This window comes from Oncorhynchus nerka, linkage group LG24, assembly GCF_034236695.1.
Source record: "Oncorhynchus nerka isolate Pitt River linkage group LG24, Oner_Uvic_2.0, whole genome shotgun sequence".
Taxonomy (NCBI): domain Eukaryota; kingdom Metazoa; phylum Chordata; class Actinopteri; order Salmoniformes; family Salmonidae; genus Oncorhynchus; species Oncorhynchus nerka.
This window is the reverse complement of record NC_088419.1, coordinates 23,201,643-23,219,536: the sequence shown is the minus strand read 5'-3', so window position 1 is coordinate 23,219,536 and position 17,894 is coordinate 23,201,643. Positions and strand designations below refer to the sequence as shown.

Sequence of the window (17,894 nt, the reverse complement as noted above, 5' to 3'; positions counted from 1 at the left end):
CTCCGTGTTGTGTCGTGCTTAAGAACATCTCTTAGTCGTTGTATATTGGCCATATACCACACCTCCTTAGGCCTTATTGCTTAAATAGACAAAAATGCCATGCATGTCCAAAGTCTTTTGGAGGGAAGTTTTGGTAATAGCAGTGTAACATACAAATAACAGAGGCAGAGCATGCCAAATGGAAAGTGAATTGCGCTATTGACCTACATACTGCCAAAGACAAAACAAGAGGTCAAACTACTATAAAACTTCTGTGAAAGATTGCTCTGTCAATGATTGTACTGATCATTGATATCAAGGTCTGCCATGGTTGTGAATCATGCCTGTTCCTTTGGGACACTGATTCCAACCACGCAATAATCTCTAATTTAGTCTGTGTTTTAGGGCTTTGGGGAGGAATTATATTATGATGCCCAGTATAGTTCTGTGGTTTCCTGCATGATACCAGAACCACCTAGCCAATTCACATGGAGAGACCAGCCAGACAGTCTGTGTTCCAAGAACTTATCTTGCAGAAAACAAATTTACATTATATGTCAATCAAAGAACACAGTTTGCCATGGTGTGTCCAGCACATAACCACCACTGCTTTCACTTTCACTTTATCCAAAGATTTATGCCCAAAGAAAAATAATCTAGCTCTGCTTCATCTCCTACCCATCCACTATCCATGCTGCACATTAAAGACATCACAGTGCCAGATGTATACAGTACACAATAACATTTCCAATGACTATATTCAACTAGTAGGCAACCCACTATTTATTTCATCTTATAAAACGGGTGGGTCTAATCCTGAATGCTGATTGGTTAAAACCGCATTCCAGCCAGTGTCTATTCCACAAGTTACCACCGGCTAACTCTATGATGTTAAAATGCATATTTACTGTGTTCCATCTGACTGCGCAATCCACTGTCTCATCAGCCCAGCCAAGCAATTTATAATCTTGATCTGCACTCCAAATCCTTCCATTGTATGTTAGTCCCCTGAATCTGTGTGAATCTTAAATCTCATAGGATTCAATCTGTTCAACAAACAGGTTCCTATAGCAAACAGGGGTTGCTCTAGGGATGCCACTTATAATGAGCTCTATTATTCAAACACACAACAAAACACTGCTATCGGCAAACACTATGACGACTCACATGAGCAGGGGTTTCTTTTCAAGCCCAAATGACTGGCACCGGCTCCTCTTTGAAATTCTAAACTGGGCTAATGGATTCAATCCAAAGACATTAATTTTCATTGGCCCAATGTTCAAATAGATCATATTTTCATACAGGTAAACAATAACTATGAAAATACTCTCATAAAACAGAGACTGGATGAACGGGCAATTAAAAAGTAAAATGACCATGTTAATGAGGTTGTAATGTTGCTGTATGATATATTTTTCTGCAAAAGTTTGGATTTGATTGATTCTAACATGTGTTTAGCTTCCCAGAAAAGTTAGGAGACTTTGTGCAGTGGGTCAGGAGTGGTAAACAGATATCCCTAAGTTAGCGTTTACCAAACTCGGTCCCCGGGACCCCAAGGGTGTAGTTTTGTTTTTTGCCCTAACACTACACAGCTGATTGAAAGCTTGATGATTAGTTGATGATTAGTTGGGGGTCCCGAGGACTGAGTTTGGGAAACACTGCCGTAAATCCTCCATGGACAGAAAACGCCAACCCCTAAGGAGGTGCCTCTCTTTCAGTAAAAAATAGCCCTGTTTTCAGGCCAGGAAGGGCCAGAGGCTAACACTATCTTTACATGTACTGGGAAACAGTGCCATTCTTAATTCAGCAGCTTTCTCCTTGCTTTTCTCTGTAGTCGTCTTTTTTCAGATTAAGTAATGACCCTGTTTTTCTCGGCGCACAGGCGTTAACCACTTTACTGTCATAACCATGTTATAGCAGTGCAGGCCTGCCACAGCCCACTGCACACAGGATATAGAGGGCACCGGGCACATACATATTCAGACAAAGGACAGTTGGTGTGGATGCTATTTTCCTAGACATTTTCTTGTTGCGGACGTGGCATGTGACTGCGGGTAGCCAGGGATTACTCCAGCTTTGAACAATATTCCATTACGTCAGAGATAAGGGCAAGTCCTTAGTAATCAATCATGACAACAACCCACCATTGGCCGGCAGGTGAGAGAGTGCAACCTAGCTATATGCTGCAGCTGAAATCTGACAGCCTGGACATATTGACTTTCAGGGGGGGAGTGGGACCTGCAATCTGGGATCTAACTCTGCTGGCTAGTGGCTGGTGTGGGTTATATAACTTAGGCAGGAGATGGGGGCGGGACTGCCTGGTTAGCTGGAGACTGAGTATGGGGAGGAGCTGCCTGGTTCACTGGCGACTGAGAATGGGGAAGTGCTGCCTGGTTCGCTGGAGACTAAGGATGGGGAGATGCTGCCTGGTTCGCTGGAGACTAAGGATGGGGAGATGCTGCCTGGTTCGCTGGAGACTGAGGATGGGAAGGTGCTGCCTGTCTCGCTGGAGACTGAGGATGGGAAGGTGCTGCCTGTCTCGCTGGAGATTGAGGATAGGGAGGTGCTGCCTGTCTCGCTGGAGATTGAGGATAGGGAGGTGCTGCCTGGTTCGCTGGAGACTGAGGATGGGAAGGTGCTGCCTGTCTCGCTGGAGACTGAGGATGGGAAGGTGCTGCCTGTCTCGCTGGAGACTGAGGATAGGAAGGTGCTGCCTGTCTCGCTGGAGATTGAGGATAGGGAGGTGCTGCCTGTCTCGCTGGAGACTGAGGATGGGAAGGTGCTGCCTGTCTCGCTGGAGATTGAGGATAGGGAGGTGCTGCCTGACTCGCTCGAGACAGAGGATGGGTACAGTGGTGAGGGGAGGCTGGTCTCTCTGCAGCGGTGCAGTGCCCAGGTTGAGTGTTGCATAATAAGACAGTGGTGTAGGGAGCCATGTGTAGGGAGCCATGTGTAGGGAGCCATGTTTAGAGAGCCATGTGTAGGGAGCCATGTGTAGGGAGCCATGTGTAAGGAGCCATGTATAGGGAGCCATGTGTAGGGAGCCATGTATAGGGAGCCATGTGTAGGGAGCCATGTGTAGGGAGCCATGTGTAGAGAGCCATGTGTAGGGAGCCATGTGTAGGGAGCCATGTGTAGGGAGCCATGTGTAGGGAGCCATGTGTAGGGAGCCATGTGTAGGGAGCCATGTGTAGGGAACCATGAAAGAGTGGTGGTGGGAGCCATTAAAGAAGTGTTATTGACCTACCCATGTGGCTGTTGATAAAGCACTGAGTCGCTGGAGTAACTAGCCCCCGAGGAGATTAGGAATGCTGTTTGCATTACTCACCCTTTAGCCTAAATCTAGCACACCTCCCCCAACATGACTCGGGAGAAAAATGTCCCGATGGGGTGGAATGTGGCATTTTCCATTGAGTAGCAACATCTGAGGTACACGGCTATAAAGTGGTAGACAAAGGAAGTTGACTCTTTCATATTCAGGACAATTTCACAATGGAATGGCCAACAAACTCCCTGTGCAAAACAGACTACACATACCCACGTATCCCGATTCCGAACACCACCAGCTTGAGAGTGGAATTTCCACAATAGCAGGAAGTGCTTGCTTTGAGAAAACTGCAAAACATCAACCTTTATCTGGAATCAGACAGAGAGAAAGCGACAACAGAGAAATTCACCCTGGGGCAAAGAAAATAGTTATTAAGAGCCGGAAGAATTGGTGTCCAGATAAGAGAGAAAAGCAACGCTAGCTACTGTGCCAGTGTGTTTTAATTCCAGCAGTTGCTAGGTATGTACTGACCAGTACAGTAGTACTGACAGAGGCCTCTGCTTAGATACAGGCATGCTTGTACAACAGGAAGGCAGCGACGGCAGCATATACCCTTAGTGTTGAGGTCAGACATATGACATCAAAAACACAAGACCATTGTCCCTTCTGTTGTATCCTGGGTGATTCATTAACCACATCTATTGACCAGGCATTATAAAGACCTGCTTAATCCTATAGAATCTCTAAGCAGAATTAAAGAAATACGCTATTGATGACACACTCTCAACAAGTAATACCATGTCATAAACTGCTCAGCAATCACCATCATCAACGACAACGTGATCCACTATCCTCGCAAAGTTATCAATCAACTCGGATTTCACCTCTAAAATAACCCCTACAAGGGACACATATTGAACAAGGGGCCATCAATGGCATGGCAGTGCAGTAGTATGTCTTCATCCCTGCATTACTCCACCTTGGCTGTTGGGGTATAGGCCGAGTTAGTGAGGCTGAGGCCCTGACTGATAGATCCCTGTGTATTTATATAACGGGAGTTAGCGTTGGTCCTCGTCGCACCATGCTGCCATCTGGGAGAGCTGAGAGAGATTACATGAGAGGGGATGGCCCGATGAAGGACTGATAAGAATGCTGGAGCTGTGGGACTTGCAGATTCATTCTACTCTGCATTAGTCTCCAGAGACGGGACGGAAGTCACATCAACTGACTGACTTATACTCTGAAGTGCGCCGACTCAATTAGTGTGCTGGTAGTAAACACCAAACATCTGGGCACCAATGAGTTAGAATAGAATAGATTCCCTACTACCCATTCATCCACCCATAGATATTTGTATTTATTATCGCAGCAGATACTCTACCTGGAGTCCCATAAAAACATTAAGGCAGTAATATACATTATAATACCAAACATAAAAATACATTTAACAACAGATTTCATGATACATGAAGTGTGTTCCAGGCCTCTACTACTACTCTACTACAATACACAATCCAGGTGTAATCAAATCAAAAACAATATCTCGATATGTAACTGTATCGATTTTCCCCCTATCACTAATAATAGTATATAACAGAAGCATAACACTTACCAAATCAAATCAAATCTTTATTTGTCACATACACATGGTTAGCAGATGTTAATGCGAGTGTAGCGAAATGCTTGTGCTTCTAGTTCCGACAATGCAGTAATAACCAACAAGTAATCTAACTAACAATTCTAAAACTACTGTCTTATACACAGTGTAAGGGGATAAAGAATATGTACATAAAGATATATGAATGAGTGATGGTACAGAGCAGCATAGGCAAGATACAGTAGATGGTATCGAGTACAGTATATACATATGAGATGAGTATGTAAACAAAGTGGCATAGTTAAAGTGGCTAGTGATACATGTATTACATAAGGATGCAGTAGATGATATAGAGTATAGTATATACGTATGCATATGAGATGAATAATGTAGGGTATGTAACATTATATTAGGTAGCATTGTTTAAAGTGGCTAGTGATATATTTTACATCATTTCCCATCAATTCCCATTATTAAAGTGGCTGGAGTTGGGTCAGTGTCAATGACAGTGTGTTGGCAACAGCCACTCAATGTTAGTGGTGGCTGTTTAACAGTCTGATGGCCTTGAGATAGAAGCTGTTTTTCAGTCTCTCGGTCCCAGCTTTGATGCACCTGTACTGACCTCGCCTTCTGGATGATAGCGGGGTGAACAGGCAGTGGTTCGGGTGGTTGATGTCCTTGATGATCTTTATGGCCTTCCTGTAACATCGGGTGGTGTAGGTGTCCTGGAGGGCAGGTAGTTTGCCCCCGGTGATGCGTTGTGCAGACCTCACTACCCTCTGGAGAGCCTTACGGTTGTGGGCGGAGCAGTTGCCGTACCAGGCGGTGATGCAGCCCGCCAGGATGCTCTCGATTGTGCATCTGTAGAAGTTTGTGAGTGCTTTTGGTGACAAGCCGAATTTCTTCAGCCTCCTGAGGTTGAAGAGGCGCTGCTGCGCCTTCTTCACGATGCTGTCTGTGTGAGTGGACCAATTCAGTTTGTCTGTGATGTGTATGCCGAGGAACTTAAAACTTGCTACCCTTTCCACTACTGTTCCATCGATGTGGATATGGGGTGTTCCCTCTGCTGTTTCCTGAAGTCCACAATCATCTCCTTAGTTTTGTTGACGTTGAGTGTGAGGTTATTTTCCTGACACCACACTCCGAGGGCCCTCACCTCCTCCCTGTAGGCCATCTCGTCGTTGTTCGTAATCAAGCCTACCACTGTTGTGTCGTCCGCAAACTTGATGATTGAGTTGGAGGCGTGCATGGCCACGCAGTCGTGGGTGAACAGGGAGTACAGGAGAGGGCTCAGAATGCACCCTTGTGGGGCCCCAGTGTTGAGGATCAGCGGGGTGGAGATGTTGTTGCCTACCCTCACCACCTGGGGGCGGCCCGTCAGGAAGTCCAGTACCCAGTTGCACAGGGCGGGGTCGAGACCCAGGGTCTCGAGCTTGATGACGAGCTTGGAGGGTACTATGGTGTTGAATGCTGAGCTGTAGTCGATGAACAGCATTCTCACATAGGTATTCCTCTTGTCCAGATGGGTTAGGGCAGTGTGCAGTGTGGTTGAGATTGCATCGTCTGTGGACCTATTTGGGCGGTAAGCAAATTGGAGTGGGTCTAGGGTGTCAGGTAGGGTGGAGGTGATATGGTCCTTGACTAGTCTCTCAAAGCACTTCATGATGACGGAAGTGAGTACTACGGGGCGGTAGTCGTTTAGCTCAGTTACCTTAGCTTTCTTGGGAACAGGAACAATGGTGGCCCTCTTGAAGCATGTGGGAACAGCAGACTGGTATAGGGATTGATTGAATATGTCCGTAAACACACCGGCCAGCTGGTCTGCGCATGCTCTGAGGGCGCGGCTGGGGATGCCGTCTGGGCCTGCATCCTTGCGAGGGTTAACACGTTTAAATGTCTTACTCACCTCGGCTGCAGTGAAGGAGAGTCCGCATGTTTTCGTTGCAGGCTGTGTCAGTGGCACTGTATTGTCCTCAAAGCGGGCAAAGAAGTTATTTAGTCTGCCTGGGAGCAAGACATCCTGGTCCGTGACTGGGCTGGTTTTCTTCTTGTAGTCCGTGATTGACTGTAGACCCTGCCACATACCTCTTGTGTCTGAGCCGTTGAATTGAGATTCTACTTTGTCTCTGTACTGACGCTTAGCTTGTTTGATAGCCTTGCGGAGGGAATAGCTGCACTGTTTGAATTCGGTCATGTTACCAGTCACCTTGCCCTGATTAAAAGCAGTGGTTCGCGCTTTCAGTTTCACGCGAATGCTGCCATCAATCCACGGTTTCTGGTTAGGGAATGTTTTAATCGTTGCTATGGGAACGACATCTTCAACGCACATTCTAATGAACTCGCACACCAAATCAGCGTATTCGTCAATGTTGTTATCTGACGCAATACGAAACATATCCCAGTCCACGTGATGGAAGCAGTCTTGGAGTGTGGAGTCAGCTTGGTCGGACCAGCGTTGGACAGACCTCAGCGTGGGAGCTTCTTTTTTAGTTTCTGTCTGTAGGCAGGGATCAACAAAATGGAGTCGTGGTCAGCTTTTCCGAAAGGAGGGTGGGGCAGGGCCTTATATGCGTCGCGGAAGTTAGAGTAACAATGATCCAAGGTTTTTCCCCCCCTGGTTGCGCAATACCAACTAGCTGATGGAAAGATATTTTCCTGATAACACACTCATCAAAGAGGGACTGTACGTGTGTGTATAGTGTGTATGTTATGTGTGTTTGTACCTGTGTGTGTGACTCTTTGTAGTCCTCGCTGTTCCATAAGGGGTATTTTTATCCGTTTTAACACTTTGATGAGTGTGTTATCAGGAAAATATCTTTACAACAGTCTCTACTCATTGCAATCATCCCCTGTGTTTCCTGCTTGAAGAATGTCAAAATAATGACACAGCTGGTGTCCTCTAATAGCAGCTGATTTCCCACTGTCTGGCAGGACACAAACAATTGTCTTTCCATCAGCTAGTTGGTAAGTGTTATGCTTCTGTTATATACTATTATTAGTGATAGGGGGAAAATCGATACAGTTACATATCGGGATATTGTTTTTTACGATATATTGTATCGTTTTGACAATATCGCAACATCATTTTTGCGCTAGTTGGCTGTACCTGCACCAAAACTCCAGTATTTTGGTGCAGGTATAGCTTGTTCTCCATCTTCTTTTTAAATAAGGAGCCAATTTGTTTTCAGCACTTCTATTTCCATGACTGATCCAAAAGTCGTTCTCGTGGCCCTCTCTTGTTCCTCTGTAGCAGACATATGGTGAGCAATACGTTTGGAACATCGAATGGCAATACATATCAAATTGTGAGAATCGCAATACATATCGTATTGGCATCTAAGTATTGTGATAATATCGTATCGTCAGGTCCCTGGCAATTCCCAGCCATAAGTGTTGTGTCACTGTAATATAGTGTTATAAAAGTTGAATATAGTGTTATAAGTGTAATGTAGAGTTATAACAGTGTAATATAGTGTTATAAGTGTAATGTAGTGTTATAACAGTGTAATGTAGTGTTATAACAGTGTAATGTAGTGTTATAACAGTGTAATATAGCCCTTATCATGGAATGTCCAAGTTGCACCATAATCAGTTAAGTTTGGGACAATCAGAAAAGAAAAAAAAGATTCTCAACCAAAATAAAAGCTTATTTCTAAAAGGAACTGCAGAAAGAGATAAGAGAGAGAGAGAGAGTGCTCTTGTGTTGAGAGGGGCCGTGAGGAGAGGAGGTTTCTACAGCCAGATAAGAGAGAAAACAATCCTGTGACCTCGTTCCAGCTGGGCCCAGGGCTGACCTTCCGCTACAATGAGTCTAGCAGAGTCAGGTGAACAGCCTGACCTTCCAGGAAAACACTGTGGGAAAGGTATGGGGGAGAAAGTCTCACAGGGGTGCTAGAGTACAGGCTGGGTGGTGGTGGTGGTGAGGGTAGGGGGGCAGAATTGACAACATTCACCAAGCCAAGACACTTTGCTCCACAGCCAAGGACCTTAGAATCATAATAATAAACAGTACAAGGATATAACAGCACTTGTGCCAGACAACACAGGATTCAGTTAGCTGGCAAGAGGGTTGCTTTAATGATCCTTTTTGCAGTGAACACCACTCATTGCTGCTTCTAGATATGCAAACAAGTAACTTATTTGCATGCACCCTATTGGTTGAAAGCAGTTCATATCAGTGACCAATAGGAAAAGGACAGATCAGTGGATGAGGTGTCAGTGAGCATGTGTAGCAACATTGTTAAGGGACACTGGAACTACAGTACAATCGACTCACCAGATCCCTGTGAAGCACCCAGTTGGCATGGAGGTAATGGATCCCGTCCAGAATCTGATACAGGAGAGACTTGACCATGCCTCTCGGCAGCTGTATGGGCTTTTTATTGGCCTTAGAGGCACGGTGGAACTTGATGATGTGCTGAAAGGAGACCAGGGGGAGTGTCATTGAGAAACTGATCAAGCAAGGGAATCAAACAGCTAGTTTCCACAACATACAATACATCATGTACCATACACGGTCCTTTACAGACAGGAAAACGTCAAGAACAAAGACCAAACAACTAAAACATCCAAACAAAAACCTAAAACTGGTCTTCTGACTGGCAGTTGTGATGAAACACTTACCCAGAGGTCGTGCTCAGCATAGTCAAAGAGGAGCCACACCTTTCTGTCACTGTGAGACAGGAACACTTTCTGCAGGGCGATCACGTTGGGGTGTTTCAGTTCTCGTAACAGCTGCAACACACAGCAAGAGCTTCCATAAATCTCCAACAGAAAAAAACACCTCTTTCAATGCAATTAATTAACACCTTCTGAATTATTGAACTGGGACAAGAGTCATTCAGTTTATTTGCAGAATTCTGACACGAAGTTGGAAACAATTACACTGCATTAAATATAACAATTTTGTACATGCTGTACTGGAGGCTATGTGCCACACATCTCTCATGTCTTATCCTCACATCAACATGTCAGATAAAGATTGGCAGCATATGGAAAACGAAACTAAAAGGAAGAGTCCTCTAGGGATGGGCATTTGAAATAATTGTACTATTTTAATAATATCATGAAACATCAGGATAGTCTAAATGACATTTTTGTTTCAAAATACCACTATTCATTTGACCAATCAGAACGACGCAAATGTACATGCCGGACAGCCGACATGTTACTTTTCTCCGGTAGTTTGGCTAACAGCAACAACAGCTAAAGAGGAGTCTGTTTTTCACCATGATAGAACTGATTCTGTTACAAAAACATTTTCTGGGGTGAGTTCTACATTGATCTATGTCAGGTATTGTGGAAACTCCATTAGGTGAGCACCAGTAATTGCCATTTCAAGTGGGGGAAATAGCATACCGATGTCAGGGCCTTTGATGGCTAAATGCGCAGAAGTAGCGCAACGCACCGTTATAAAAACTACAGGTACATAATTTGTTTTTATTTTTTTAAATGTCATGATATCATTGTAGGTTAAAATGTCACAAGGATCATTTCATTTCATTTAGACAAAGCTTTTCCATTGTTAAAAAAGGCCTCCAAAAATGAACACTCCCTCAAGTAATCAAATATGAACCTCCATTCGGATATCTAGATATTGAATTATCCATGCCCATAATAGTTTCCTCACAAATCATGAGGGATTTCCACACTACTCTAATCACATGAAGTGGGAACTCGTGTTGTAGTTGTTGTTGTTGTCGTTATGAACTCTCCATCTCACTCCAGCCCTCTGCACCAGCAGACAGATGGACCATCAGGCTATGCAGCCAGCCCAGCTGTGTTTCCATGGATTTATTACATAAGATGCTCCCACCTGCGCTGTGTGCTTTAGTTTCTCCACTGAAACCTTGTGTGTCATACCAATGGGCCCAAAGCAGATGTTCCAACATCAGCGTGGCAGGCAACACATAGCCCCTGCACAGCTGAGGCTGAGAGGCACGCCACTACAGTCTGCCTTCACTATACTGTATTAACATCAATACATTATATTTCTACACACTAAGGACTCTGTATTACTGCACTAAGATAAAGACATTATACTCCCACACTATCAGCTGTTTCTCTTCATGTTCATCCTCTCCCCGCTTGTTTTGTCAGCGGAGGCACAACTGAATCCATAATCAATCGAGCCCTTTAGATAGACTACGATCTCTCTGTGTGTGTGTGTGTGTGTGTGGCTTTGTTGGGAAAGAGCTGAAACGGGCCGTAATGAATTATTCACTCATACTGTCACCTGACCTGAAATCCCATGGAAGAATACCTCTCTGTGAGTGTCCCTCCCTGCGATCCTGACGACACCGTACACTAAACATGCAGCCAGGGCGTTGGCTCGAGCTAGGGCACAGTTGGCTGTAATTTCAGAGTGTCCGCCGACAAGGACAGACAGGGTTACAGCCAGGGGGAGTGGCTCTCTGCATTGACAATGTACTATATCACACGCACACAACCATGCACACACACAGCCTGTCTCCCCCCTCGGTTCTACCCGCAAGGCAGGCTAGTACTGTAGTAAGAAGCTTGAAAAGTGAGGGGGAGGGGCAGAGACAGAGCAGGGGGAATAATGCTGTGATTGTATATGCCGCAAGTTTGATTTGGGCTTTGGATGGGGGAAATGAGGAGGGGGTTATTGAGGTTAGTGTTTAATAACAAGCTAATCCCTGGGCTATGACACGGCATTGTGCTAATAAGCCCTGGGTTTACAGGCATACTACAGGCAGACCCCTGCCTCTGTGATGCTGGCCACACTGACTGGAATCACAGAGCCACAAGGACTGGCCACCCACACCAGACCAATTCTGGTATAACTGCTTTCTCGTAGTACCCCACAACGGTCGGCGTTCAGCAGTATGCACTCTTTATAATCGGCTAAACTAACAAACAGGGATCCCGTGCAGTCACATGACTTCTACAAAAGGTATAGAGGTAATTTCGTTATGGCAAATGCAAAGATGCACATTGTATTTATCCAGGGGGAAGGCCAGACTATGTAGCTCAGTTGGTAGAGCATGGTGCTTGCAACACCAGGATAGTGAGTTTGATTCCTGGGACCACCCATATGTAAAATGTATGCATGCATGGTTGTAAGTAGTTTGGATAAAAGTGTTTGCTAAATGGCATATATGATCTATTATATTATACTGTACAGTAGAGTACTGAAAATAACAGTGTTGTTGTTTCAGCTTAGCATTTCAGTATAATACTCCTTCCACATTGACACAGAATCAATGAGCTTATTGCAGTAAATCCATCACAGGGGATGGATCCTTTGTAGAATCACTCCACTCTCAAGTGAATTTGAGAGCAGAGAAGAGGAGCAAAGCCAGTGTAGTGAAACAGACTTCATGTCATCAGGACAGTCTCTGTCTGTCAGGGCCCATGTTCCTTTACAGGGGGCATCACCTCAGTCAAACCTCACTGCCGTGATCAGGTGCCCTTAATCCACTCACTCTCTCTCTGGTCCACAGGAAGCAAGATTGCAGCTGCCCTAGGGGACATTTTACTGGACTGAGTAAATAAAAACTCTGACTCGGCCATTTCATGGGATCAAGATGAGATTATATCTATGTAGATTCTGGTTTTCTGCTCCACATAACACCCAGTGTGTCAATTAACGACTGTAGCAATTACCATCAAAAGGTCACGATTTATGGACTACCGTCATTGTAAAAAATCATTTGTTCTTAAGTGACTTGCCTTGTTAAATAAAGGTTACACACAATATCTGATAGATCCATAAAACATAAAAGTATTGTGCAATCAATATTTTGTGAAAGTGCTGTACATCCCAATGTATATGTTTCCTGTTTCAAATCTACTTATCAAACCTGTTTGTCTGTCAGAAACAGCCAAACATATGTAAAAAAAAAAGACATGAAAAGAAAAGACATTAAACATAATTTGGCCATGACCATTGCACAGAACCCTCATTGTGAATATGTGGCAAGAATATAAGAACAGGGCAGTTGTTCGTGGCCTGTTCTGGGAAAAATGGGTCATGTTTTTCAACAGCTTCACAGGGAAAGCTCTGGCTGGATATGGGCCAAATGTCAGCACAGCCTCTGTTGTCAGGACAGCCAATACACCTTTAAAGAGGCCACATGAACCTGGACCCATGAGGTCTCGGCTTTCAGTTCACTAACGACCCCTGGCTCATATATATAACCCCACATAACAGTTGGAAACTTAAATAGCTTGCAATTCAGTCTATTTCTATGGGCATTTAAGCCTTGGCAGTCATTACCACATTATACACATTTAGGGTTTTAGATCAATGTGGGTTTTCTATTACACTCATCGAGCACGAGTCAAAACAAGTCACAAATCTGGGGATAAGAGAGTGAGAGGAACCACAAGAAAACAGTGTCTCCCTGAGTTGGGCTGGAGAAAGCTGTCTCCAAAATGGCACACCGTTCCCTGTAGTGCACACATATTTGACCAAAGCCCTATGGGTGCCATTTGGGATGCAGCTCGGGACTGACTAACGAGCTGGCGTTCTTCATGCGGCTACAGCGCACTGGGTCGATAAATCCAGAGCAGGCAGGCTGCTGCTGTGTGTTTTGGACCAAGAACCACTACAGGTCCAAGTGAAACACTACGGCTCTGTGTGTGGAAATGTGCATGCCAAGCTTTTCCCTGAGACTGAACAAAGGCAAGGCAAGCATTCTGCTCTCTCTGCTCAGCTGCCGCCAGACATTTGCTCTTGTTATTCTGTGTTGCCCAGAACATGCTGACTTTGTTAGAAGCTGTGTCGTTGAGTAACCATGGTCTGTGGCACAGGGAAGATTAGTGTAGCTACTAGCAGCATATTCTCTGACAGAATAGATACCCACATGCAGGTTTTCTTTGGCACGTATTAGAATGCCATTGAAGAATGCATGTTGTGGTTTATGTGTGCTATATACTGAAGCAGAGCGCAATTCAATTAGAATTTCCTTTGCTTTTATATATCATCATTAAAATAGCTTCTCTCTATTTTTTCCTTTATTAACTTCTTATGAAACAAAATTCCATTTATAAACTGGGTGGTTAGAGCTCTGAATGCTGATTGGTTGACACACATGGTATATCAGACCCTATACCAAGGTTATGACAAAACATCTAACTACATTGGTAAGCCGTTTATAATAGGAATAAGGGCTTTGTAGTGTTGCGGAATGCCTGGATACAGCCCTTATCCGCGGTATATTGGCCATATACCACACCTCCTCGGGCGTTATTGCTTAATTATACAACTGTCTTCCTTATCTATTTACATTACTAAGGATCTTCCCCTGCATGGACACACTGTCACTAACCTAAAGCATATGTCATGACAGGCCTGATGGAAACAAAAAAAATGTCGGTAACCTTTCCAAATGTCGACAAAACTAAATACACTAGACAAGGTGGGCTCTTTTGTGACGGTAAAATGAATTATGCGAAAAATGTCGGTTTAAACGCTTTTATGCGTAAATATTTATATAATAACCATGATATCGAAGTAAACTTTGAGTCACTAGATGACATGTTGTGTGGTCCTCCCACTATGACTAATCGGGAAAGCATGCAATTTATTAGGTTACAGATGAAATCAATTATAATTAACTTCAAAGGGTGGTGAGAGTGCAAGGTGATGAGCTTGATGCTCATTTCCAATAAATATCGAGGGTCTTATTCTGGTGACATGATAATCGATGCTTGGCTGCAGTTTGACAAATAAAAATGAACAAATGAATTAAGTCTGGGAACTGGCTCGGCAGACAGCACTGTTGGCTGAAGCGCACGTGCCAATACCAGAGAGTGCACACTCGCAATATAACGCAGATTTTGGTGAGAAAGCCATCAGTAGAGTTGAAAATGCGATGGAAACCCAATTAAGTTGTATTTTTTATTCGCTACATGGGTTTTTAAACACAAAAGGTATTTTATGTTCACTACATCATCACGCACTGGTGGGAAAATGTGCATATTGTTTTTATGCGGCTTTTAGAATATTCACATGAAAATTTGGATGGAAACCTAGCTTCTGACTGTCATTTCATCCATGGCAACCAAGTGAGAGTGCCTGCCAACCCACTCCCTCTGCAAACACAACTAAAACATGGTAATGTTTACACAGTGATCAGAATGGTCGGAAAGAATAGCTGACTTTGGCTGGTTGACAGAGTGAATAGCAGAACTACTCGTAGACTGAGCCGAGGCAGGTCCCAGACCTAATTCATTGGATGACCATAGGATTCACAGAACATTCAGTATCAGGTGTTTCTGTGTACTGAGGCACACGTTTTCCCTGTCCCCTATTAAATGTTGTATTTTACAACATAAAGAAGATGGTTGGGTAACCTCTTCATCTTTCATTAATCACTCACTCAATTCCTTCTTTACCCCACCTCTTGTTTTCGTGGAAGAAAATAAATGTTGTGCAAATCACTGTTGTCATTGTTTTTGTCTGAAGGACATTTACCCTGGTCCCCTTGATTGTATTTAAAGAAAAGCCATTTGGTGATAATAAACTAAAAACAGGACTTGCTTCAAGGGAAACTGTAACGGTTTTCTTTAGGTGAAGTAGAGGCGGACCAAAACGCAGCGTGGTAGTTATTCATGTTCTTTAATAAAGACACTAGACATGAATAAACTAACAAAAACGTGGAAAACCAAAAACAGCCCTATCTGGTGCAAAACACAGAGACAGGAACAATCACCCACCAACACACAGTGAAACCCAGGCTACCTAAATATGGTTCCCAATCAGAGACAATGACTAACACCTGCCTCTGATTGAGAACCATATCAGGCCAGACATAGAAATAGACAAACAAGACATCCAACATAGAATGCCCACTCAGATCACACCCTGACCAACCAAAACATAGAAACATACAAAGCAAACTATGGTCAGGGTGTGACAGAAACTGCATTTTCAAAATAGTTTCAACCGCTGATGGTCAATCTAAACTAGACCAACAACAATCTAAACCTGGTAGTTTAGATTCTCAAAATAGATTGGGTGAAATGGATGCCAGAATTGCACAATAACAGTCTGTTTGGTGTTTCATTGCTAATACATTGCTCCGATTTTCTGCATGAGTCACAGACAAAATAATAAGCACCGGCAAACCTCAGGCCACACCACAGCGGTAATAGCCCACTTATGGGTAGTAGGTCTATCACCAAACACCAAATAAAAAATTAATCATTTAACCAACTCTGATATTTTGTGTTGATCTGTGCTGATCTGAACTTTTTTTGTACATAATGTTTCCGCCATCGGTTCCTATGATCGAAAAGAATTTATGGACATCAGAACAGTGATCATTAACCTCGAATTTTGATGAAGATTTCGACTTCAATGAGTCAGTGGCGCAGGACATACTGCTCAACCCGGACCAGGCCCTAATCCCTGACACTTAAAAGAGACGACAATATAGAGGCTGAAGTGTGGGCACCCTGATGAAACTGAAACGGCAAAGAAATAAACCGCCTCTACCCTCTGTTCTGTTGACGAATGTACAAACACTGGAGAACAAACTGGACAAGCTCTGTTCGAGACTCTCCTATCAACGGGATCTGAAGAACTGAACATGAACATTGAACATGGGCATTGATAATATACATCAACAGTTGAAGTCGTAAGTTTACATACACTTAGGTTGGAATCATTAAAACTCGTTTTTCAACCACTCCGCAAATGTCTTGTTAACAAACTATGGTTTTGGCAAGTCGGTTAGGACATCTACTTAGTGCATGACACAAGTAATTTTTCAACAATTGTTTACAGACAGATTATTTCACTTATAATTCACTGTATCACAATTCCAGTGGGTCAGAAGTTTACATTCACTAAGTTGACTGTGCCTTTAAACAGCTTGGAAAAGAACAGAAAATGATGTCATGGCTTTAGAAGCTTCTGATAGGCTAATGGACATCATTTGAGTCAATTGGAGGTGTACCTGTGGATGTATTTCAAGGCCTACCTTCAAACTCAGTGCCTCTTTGCTTGACATCATGGGAAAATCAAAAGAAATCAGCCAAGACCTCAGAAAAACAATTGCAGACCTCCACAAGTCTGGTTCATCCTTGGGAGCCATTTCCAAATGCCTGAAGGTACCACGTTCATCTGTACAAACAATAGTACACAAGAATTAACACCATGGGACCACACAGCCGTCATACCGCTCAGGAAGGAGACGCGTTCTGTCTCCTAAAGATGAACGTACTTTGGTGCGAACAGTGCAAATCAATCGCAGAACAACAGCAAAGGACATTGGGAAGATGCTGGTGGAAACAGGTACAAAAGTATCTATATCCACAGTAAAATGAGTCCTATATCGACATAACTTGAAAGGCCGCTCAGCAAGGAAGAAGCCACTGCTCCAAAACCGCCATAAAAAAGCCAGACTACGGTTTGCAATTGCACATGGAGACAAATATCGTACTTGTTGTAGAAATGTCCTCTGGTCTGATGAAACAAAAATAGAACTGTTTGGCCATAATGACCATCGTTATGTTTGGAGGAAAAAGGGGGAGGTTTGCAAGCCGAAAAACACCATCTCAACCGTGAAGCTTTGGGGTGGCAGCATCATGTTGTGGGGGTGCTTTGCTGCAGGAGGGATGGGTGCACTTCACAAAATAGATGGCATCAAGACGCAGAAAAATTATGTGGATATATTGAAGCAACATCTCAAGATATCGGTCAGGAAGTTAAAGTTTGGTCGCAAATGGATCTTCCAAATGGACAATGACCCCAAGCATACTTCCAAAGTTGTCGCAAAATGGCTTAAGGACAACAAAGACAAGGTATTGGAGTGGCCATCACAAAGCCCTGACCTCAATCCCATAGACAATTTGTGGGCAGAACTGAAAAAGAGTGTGTGAGTAAGGAGGCCTACAAACCTGACACAGTTACATGAGCTCTGTCAGGAGGAAAGGGCCAAAAATCACCCAACTTATTGTGGGAAGCTTCTGGAAGGCAACCCAAAACTTTTGACCCAAGTTAAACTATTTAAAGGCAATGCTACCAAATACTAATTGAGTGCATGTAAACTTCTGACTCACTGGGAATGTGATGAA

The 17,894-nt window shown here is 43.8% G+C and overlaps 1 protein-coding gene across 1 annotated transcript in view; it reads right to left on the bottom strand.

The window, feature by feature from the left end:
- Positions 1-17,894, bottom strand: part of LOC115107679 (cyclin-dependent kinase 19-like) — a 68,247-nt gene that overhangs the window by 28,157 nt on the left and 22,196 nt on the right. Inside the window, exons 3-4 of the mRNA XM_029631191.2 lie at positions 9,468-9,578; positions 9,121-9,261 (exon numbers count right to left, since the gene is read on the bottom strand). Coding sequence (XP_029487051.1) covers positions 9,121-9,261; positions 9,468-9,578 — 252 coding nt within the window. The remainder of the gene's footprint in view (positions 1-9,120; positions 9,262-9,467; positions 9,579-17,894) is intronic.